Source organism: Aegilops tauschii, chromosome 1, assembly GCF_002575655.3.
Source record: "Aegilops tauschii subsp. strangulata cultivar AL8/78 chromosome 1, Aet v6.0, whole genome shotgun sequence".
NCBI classification, from domain to species: Eukaryota; Viridiplantae; Streptophyta; class Magnoliopsida; order Poales; family Poaceae; genus Aegilops; species Aegilops tauschii.
In genome coordinates this window covers 184785164-184793529 of record NC_053035.3, presented here as the reverse complement: position 1 = coordinate 184793529, position 8366 = coordinate 184785164, and the positions used below count along the sequence as shown (strand labels likewise).

Genomic DNA, 8366 nt, shown 5'->3' with positions numbered 1-8366 from the left:
CAGCAGACCGGCGGAGATGGTTGGGGGCAGCCAGCGGCGGCAAACAGAGATCGTCGGGAGCAGCGCAATCAGATGGTTGGGTTGACCCGTATGACCCATCGGGTCGCACGGTGCCGGCTGCACTGACCCGTTTATGACTCAAGGCCAACCCACCTGGCACATTGGCCTCGACATTTTGGGCCGGGTCAGTGACCCAGTGGGCCGACCCGGCCCATTCCCACTTGACATACAACCGGTGGTGAACCTTCCACTAGTAGTAGTGGTATCTTTTTCCCCCAACACCCCGCTTCCTCTTCTTTGTCGCTTGCTGAGCTGGCATTTGGCATCCGCACTCGCACACTACACCCAGTCTTCTTCTCCCTGTCACACTCCACCTGACCACCTCCCTAGGAGAATTCCAAGGTCTCAGCGGTTCCCAAGATCGCATTCCTGATTTTGTAATCGCGTGCATGTTCTTCGTCCAGATCCGCTATTCACTCGTTGGAACCATTATTTGCGGGAGGTGTTGCTGAATTGCCGCTTCTTTGATTTGATGCAGGTTTGTTGGTCCTAGTTGGAGTTGAATTTGCATCGAGGGTTGACTTGACTGGTGGTATACCCGGCGCCGGAGATGGGCAAGGGCGGCGGCTGCGTCCCCAGCAAGAAGCGCCAGCTGCCGACCACCACCGTTGCCGCCGCGCCCTCGTCGTCGTCAGCCACCGCGGTCCCGCGGGACGCGCCCGAGGAGGCCCTGGACGCATCCACCGGGGAGTCGAGGCGGACGCTGCGGCTGTACATCGTGTTCTACTCGATGTACGGGCACGTGGAGGCGCTGGCGCGTCACGCGGCAGCGGGAGCGGGTGCGGTGCAGGGGGTGGAGGTCGTCCTGCGGCGGGTGCCGGAGACTCTCTCGCCGGAGGTGCTGGAGAAGATGCAGGCGCCATCCAAGGACCCCACCGTCCCGGTCATCTCAGCGCCGGCCGACCTGGAGGAAGCCGACGGGGTGCTGTTCGGGTTCCCGACCAGGTACGGCGCCATGGCCGCGCAGATGAAAGCATTCTTTGACTCCACAGGCTCCCTCTGGGAGAAGCAGAGGCTCGCCGGGAAGCCCGCTGGATTCTTCGTCAGCACCGGCACCCAGGGCGGCGGCCAGGAAACCACTGCGTAAGCATCTTACCACCTCTTCTACAGGGATGAATTAATCTGTCAATTATTTCATCTTTATGGTGGTGCTCGTTATTATGCACTGGAAAATGGTGTTGATATGATTCTTTGAAGTGGACAATATCGGAACACTTCCCTCTCCCGGACCCCTGTCTATTTGAATTATATAGCGGACAAGAGAAATGTCACATATATATTTCTAGCCTTCCAGGTGTTGCACTGAACCTTGAGGATACATAAACATATTCTTTAGGATCAGTGCATTGTGAGCAACTTTTTATTTTGGTGGTGTTTTCACGACTTCATTGGTTGCGAATCCGGAGACATCAGCACGCGCTGTCTCCGCAATAAGTCTGGCAGGTCAGGAATAAGGCGGGCATGGATGTTTTTTATGTGTGTGTGTCGGTTTCACATCGTATCTACTTTAAATCATTCCAGTGCCTGAATTTTCAGCATGATGCACCCAGTATATAATTTGCCCTTGCACTCATGTTCAACACTAACTAGGCAAGGAATCAGACTGAATGGGGTGGTCGTGGTAGGGGTGTTTCAAATGAACCATGACGCCTTGAGAAATTTCACGAAAATCGTCCTTAAGGGTATCACAAGCAAGTTAATTTCACAAACTGACATAATGCATATGATGGTGATGTTAAAGATCGTTCGGTATCTACAATATATGGAAATGAGATGCTTTACTGAGAGCTATTCAAGTTGCTGATGCACTATTTTCTTCATTACTAATGATCATGGCTCTGTACCGTGTGGCTATTAATAACAGAGATAGCATGGCCGTGGATCATTACTTCTAGGCTTGTACTGGATCAGAGAATCTGTTGTACCACTGCTCAACCTGGTTTGTGTGGTTCAGTCTAAGCACGAGCTGTCAAATCTGCAATGGGCTGGCTGTGAGGAGCACGGATTATATATAGTATTCATAAACTCCTGCGATAATTGCGGACATTTGAAATTCAAATTTCAACTCACTAATTTAGCTGCACTGCTCCTCTACCCAATCTGTCTTGAGTGTGACATGCTACAGCAAAAATCAAATAGCATTTACTATCTTCTTTTTTCACTTAAAAGTTCAAACTGACTGCACCATTTTTGATCCAATGCGTGTCTAGCATGAGAGGTGATGGCAAAAATCAAGTAGCATTCACTCTCTTGTCTTTTGCAAATAAAGAATACATTGGTTTTATCTTTCTTGATTCCAAAATAAACATTGCCTTATCATATCATTTTGGTATGTTTGTGCTCTCACGATAGGCAAAAGTTCAATGTGTCAATTATGCCCATACTTGTCAATAGATTTTTATAACAGCTAGTTACTCACTATGAATTGCTTCTGTACTCTTCTCATGCTTTCTGATTATGTTGGTTTTCAGTCTGCCTTTGCTTTGCTGGCCTGTCACTGACCGGCCATATATGATTTGGTTGTTCACTGCAGTTGGACGGCAATCACCCAGCTGGTGCACCACGGGATGCTGTTTATTCCCATCGGCTACACCTTTGGCTCGGGCATGTTTAACATGGACGACATCAGAGGGGGCAGCCCCTATGGAGCTGGAGTTTTTGCTGGTGACGGTAGCAGGCAGCCCAGCGAGGCGGAACTTGCCCTCGCCGAGCACCAGGGCAAGTACATGGCCGCCTTCGTCAAGAAGCTCGGCCATGCCTGATTCTGAGCCAGCAGATGAACCGTCCTTTCAACCTGTAAGCAGCCAGTCAGCGACCATCCATTATACTGTTGATCAGCCATTGTTTCCTCTTCAGCATCGCCTGTTCCTATTGTCCCTACATGTGCACAGCTTTTGCTCTTAGATTGATTGTTGGAATAGTCATACAATTACGCCGAGGTTTCTTTGTACATTTGTTGACATGAATGATGTGTGTTGTCCATTTGCAAAATAAGCCCCCGTCTGGAACCTGTGAGTTTTTCTTGATTGCTGTGAGCAATGAACTGTTTGATGTAAAGATACATTCATTTTAATCATATGCTACATCGAATAACATCATCTGCCAAAAGATTTGCTGTGTGAAGCGTCGTGCTACTTTGTTTTCTGAACTTAAGGGCCTGTTCGGTTATCCACTGGCTCCGTGAAATTACAGGGATCTGCGGAGCACCTATTTTGCAGCTCCGCTAATTTAGCCTGCAGCTCCGTCGGCTCCGCGAGCGGAGTCTGGAGTGGAGGGACTCCGAACACTCCCTAAGTTTCCGTGTTGCTTTGTTTTTCGTATGAAGAGCGTTTATTTTTATTTATTTTGCTTGGTCACTTTTTCCATTGAATACTTACATCTCTGGAAGGTGAAAAAATCCCAAATTCATGCAGAAATAGAACCTTCTTTATGAAATAGCATTACTCATTTTTTTAACTGTTATAGAGGGGATATTTTATACGAGTTCTCTAGAACACATCATGGTCTACAATGGTATTATTATTTTTAGATCATCTGGGATCGCCATCCCCTGTTTCATTAAACGCAATATGTCTCAGACAACGCTGACGACGCCGCTCCTCCAAATTCTTACAAGGTCAGAATGACCCCAACTCCAGGGAAGTTCAGTTTTAACACAGGCGCAAGCGCCTCACTACATTGCTCGCACGCAGGCAAGCTGAAATGACTACATCGTTTGCAAGTTTTGGCCCGACCACTGGATCGAGGGAAGGTCCACGGCTAAGATCGCCCCGCTCATCTTCGTGCTTGTCCCTGGGTGTCGCCGCACGTCTAGTACCGTCCAGCAGGGCCTCCACTTGCGTTCCTGGGTCCACGTCCAGGATATCCAGGGAGCACTAGGTCCTACTGCCATGGTTCAATACATTGACCTCTGGCGGCGTCTGCGCCACATGGTCTCTTGGATGCGCCTGATACCTTATGTTGGTGTTGGACCAGCTCGATCACATACTCATCTAGTTATGCTATTAGGCGCTCTTCTTTGGTGCTTGCGAAGACCCACACCGGAAGTTGACCTGGAAGCTATGGGCACCGCTGCGCATCAAGTTCTTTCTCTACCTGACTATGCAGGACCATTGTTGGTCGGTAGACTGTCTTGCTCGCCACGACCTCCCTGACGAGACTACCTGCGCCCTATGTGATCAAGAGCCCGAGACCGTGCAACACCTGCTAGCGGGCTGCTCTTTCTCTAGAAGTTTGGCACGAGATTCTAGGATGGGCGAGGTCAACGGCTGACTTACCGTATGGCGGCACGGCCTTCCAGTCTTGGTGGGTGCATCCTGCGATCACACACCTATGTCTACTCGCAAGAGATTGGCCCCCTCATCATCCTAACCACATGATGGCTATGAAAACACCGCAACGGTTGCATCTTCGACAAGGATCAACCGTCGGTCTCTCATATCTCCACTACCATCAAAGATGAGGCGCCCCTATGGGCTAAGGCTGGCGCCACCGGGATCAAGAACATCATCTCCGAGAGTTAGCTTGTGTTGAGTGAAGTCTTATTTAAACCTTGAAGTTGTAGGGCTCGTCAAAAACGAACCCTCACCTCTGAATCCCTGAAGTCTATATCCTATCCTTTCTAATCCCGGACGTTTGTAACCTTGTTGCCCTTTTTGGCGTGGATTTGCTGACGTGGCAGGGAGAGATCGGGATTGCTGACTTATTTAAAGGAAAAACGATGTGAGTGCATGCATGCATGGTGCATGGTAGGCGTAGGCGCAAAAAAATTGTAAATGAATTATTGACGCGATTGCGCATTTCTGGTGGGGAGACGAGGAGAACCAGAGGAGGATGCACTGGATGGCCTGGTGGAAAATCTGTGTACCAAAAAACCAAGGAGGAACGGGATTCCGTGACATCCACTGTTTCAACCTGGCTCTGCTTGCCAAATAGGCATGGTGTCTCCTTGAAAATCCTGACTCCTTGTGTGCTACTATTCTAAGGGCCAAATACTATCCCGATGGTGATTTGTTAAACTCCAAGCCAAAGCATGGTGCTTCTTTCACCTGGCAAAGCATTATGGTAGGCATTACTACTCTCAAGCGTGGCTATATTTGGCGAGTGGGGGATATAACATCAATATTTGGGAAGATGTCTGGATCCCAAATTGTGCCACTAGGAAGATTGTGACCCCAAGGGGGGACATTTGTTATCAAAAGTCGTTGATTTGATTGACCCGACCTCTAATAATTGGGATGAGAACCTTATTAGACAAACTATGTGCCCCATTGACGCACACCGGATTCTTTCAATCCCAATTTCGCAACATAATATGAAAGATTTTATTGCCTGGAGTTATACGAAAAATGGTATCTTTTCGGTACGGTCTGCTTACTCTTTGGAGTGGAATTATCAGTATGGGAGTAAACTAAAATATTCCAACGGGATGGGACGAACCACACCTAACCCTAATGGGGTTAGATATGGAAGTTATCTTGTCCGGCAAAAGTCAAAATCTTTTTATGGCAGACATTACATGGCACTCTCCCATGTCGGGCAACACTCACTAATAGACACATGAAGGTCTCGCCCTCTTGCCCTACCTGCTCTCAGGGTGTAGAAGATACGAAGCACATGTTTTCCTATGTACTAAAGCAAAGGAGGTTTGGAAAAGGCTAGGGATGGATGTGATTATTGATAAAGCTTGTAAGATTCATCGTGTTGGAGAGGCGGCATTGGAATACCTATCACTCCTTCCAGATCAAGATTTGCGCATTATGGAGTACCAAATGTTCGAGAAATGATAGCTATCTCACTTGGTATCTATGGCGGGGAAGACGAAAATTAGTGCACAAGGAATTAACTCTGATAAGGACATGACTACCTTGGGTACGACCAAAAATATTGCATACATGCATATTTGTGAGGTGATTTCTAATGCAAACTATGCAATAATTTATTATGTCATTCAGGACAAAAATACTTCACAAACTTTTATGTCATGTCTAATTGCAGGTGTATGGCACATTTGTACAATCCACATATGAAGATAAGGGGAAAAGAGAAGTTTAGGAATTGTTCAAAAAGTCTTCTCACGTCACATTTGGGCCAAGAGAAGATAGAGTCCAAGTCTCTCACGTTCTGGATTCAGATTCGGACTGCACATACATACCTGACTCAAAACGCCAAGAACTCTTTCATACAGATTCCGAATTGGGTGATTCTTTTTTTGTTGGAAAGTAGATTTCATGCTCTTTCCAACTCAATTGGATTCACCTTCAAATTCGTCAAGAGCGTTGAGTTATTGACGAAACAATCTGATGATGCAGCAAAATCCGAGTCAAACTACAAGTCCAAAGGTGTTGCATCACCTCCACTTGGGCCCATGGGCCTTGTACGACCTAGGGTTGGTTTTAGGATGCCTTGGGACGTCCTCCCACCTCCTTGGCCGCCACCCCTTGCTCCAGAATAAGTAGGTCCATCTAGTAGCTTTTTCCTTGTGATTTGTTTAGTTAAAAGTTAGCCATTGCAACTTCGTTTACTTCGTTTGTGCTTTATGTTCTAACTCAAGAGGCAAATGACAATCTTTTCCATAAACCATTTTATAAGGAGACATGCCCATAGGATTTTTATATGCTGTTCTATAAGCCCAAAGTGCATCATCTAATTTCTTTGACCAATCCTTCCTGGACCTATTGACAATCTTTTGCAAAATTAATTTTATTTCTCTATTGCTAAGTTCAACTTGACCACTAGACTAAGGATGATAAGGTGATGCAATTCTATGGTTAACTTCATACTTGGCAAGCATTTTACGGAAAGCACCATGAATAAAGTGTGAACCACCATCAGTCATTAAATATCTAGGGACTCCAAACCTTGGGAAAATAACTTCCTTAAGCATTTTAATAGAGGTGTTGTGATCGACACTACTGGTTGTAATAGCTTCTACCCATTTAGTAACTCAACAGCAACCAAAATATGTGTATACCCATTAGAGGAAGGAAAAGGTCCCATGTAATCAAATCCCCAAACATCAAATGGTTCAACAACAAGTGAATAGTTCATAGGCATTTCTTGACGCTTACCGATATTACCTATTCTTTGACATTCATCACAAGATAAGACGAACTTACGGTCATCCTTGAAGAGAGTAGGCCAATAAAATCCAGATTGCAATACCTTGTGAGTAGTTCTATCTCCGGCATGATGTCCTCCATAAGCTTCGGAGTGACATTTCCGTAGAATTTGTCCCTGTTCATGCTCAGGTACACAACGTCTAATAATACCGTCTACTCCTTCTTTATAAAGATGTGGGTCATCCCAAAAGTAATGTCTTAAACCATAAAAGATTTTTTTCTTTTGTTGGTATGTAAAGCTAGGTGGTAAATATTTAGCAACATTGTAATTAGCATAGTCATCATACCAATGAGTACTATGAGCAACATTTATTGCAGCTAACTGCTCATCAGGAAAACTATCATCAATAGGTAGTGGGTCATCAGGCAAATTTTCAAGCCTAGATAAATTATCAGCTACGTGGTTCTCAGCTCCTTTTCTATCAATGATATGTAAATCAAATTCGTGTAACAAGAGAACCCAACGAATGAGTCTTGGTTTAGCATCTTTCTTTTCCATAAGATATTTAATAGCAGCATGATCGATGTGAACAATTACTTTGGAATCAATAATATAAGGTCTAAATTTATCACAAGCAAACACCACTGCTAAGAATTCTTTTCCAGTATTAGCATAGTTTCGTTGAGCACTGTCTAGAGTTTTACTAGCATAATGAATAACATTCAATTTCTTATCAACTCTTTGTCCTAGAACAACACCAACAGCATAATCACTAGCATCACACATAATTTCAAAAGGAAAGTTCCATTCAGGTGGTTGAACAATAGGTGCAGAAATTAAGGCTTTCTTGAGTGTTTCAAAGGCTTCTAAACAATCATCATAAAAAACAAAAGGAACATCCTTTTGCAAAAGATTCGTAAGAGGACTAGAAATTTTAGAAAAGTCTTTGATAAACCTCCTAGCATGACCTCAGAAACTACGAATACCTTTTATATCTTTAGGGCATGACATTTTCTCAATTGCATCAACCTTAGCTTTGTCCACTTCAATACCTCATTCAGAAATTTTATGACCCAAGACAATGCCTTCATTAACCATAAAGTGGCACTTCTCCCAATTCAAGACAAGATTTGTTACGGTCATCCTTGAAGAGAGTAGGCCAATAAAATCCAGATTGCAATACCTTGTGAGTAGTTCTATCTCCGGCATGATGTCCTCCATAAGCTTCGGAGTGACATTTCCGT

General features: G+C 45.2%; 1 protein-coding gene across 3 annotated transcripts; it reads left to right on the top strand.

Annotated features, from left to right (window-relative positions):
* Window positions 1-255: 255 nt before the first annotated feature.
* On the top strand, window positions 256-3183 carry LOC109734054 (probable NAD(P)H dehydrogenase (quinone) FQR1-like 1). Of its 3 annotated transcripts, none has more exons than XM_020293274.4 (3): window positions 256-402; window positions 539-1143; window positions 2594-3183. In XM_020293274.4, the coding sequence occupies exons 2-3, from the start codon at window positions 611-613 to the stop codon at window positions 2820-2822; spliced, it is 762 nt and encodes a 253-aa protein (XP_020148863.1). In that variant the 5' UTR covers window positions 256-402; window positions 539-610; the 3' UTR covers window positions 2823-3183. The 3 variants fall into 3 exon arrangements, with proteins under 3 accessions (XP_020148863.1, XP_020148865.1, XP_020148864.1); XM_020293276.4 differs by having other exon boundaries at window positions 293-447; XM_020293275.3 differs by having other exon boundaries at window positions 296-437.
* The last annotated feature ends 5183 nt before the right edge of the window (window positions 3184-8366 follow it).

What these genes read in the sequence shown, in the direction of transcription:
- LOC109734054 (XM_020293274.4), top strand. Translation starts at nt 611, where the DNA reads ATGGGCAAGGGCGGCGGCTGCGTCCCCAGCAAGAAGCGCCAGCTGCCG. An exon ending in GGCGGCCAGGAAACCACTGC is followed by an intron (nt 1,144 to 2,593) that starts GTAAGCATCTTA and finishes TGTTCACTGCAG; the next exon opens with TTGGACGGCAATCACCCAGC.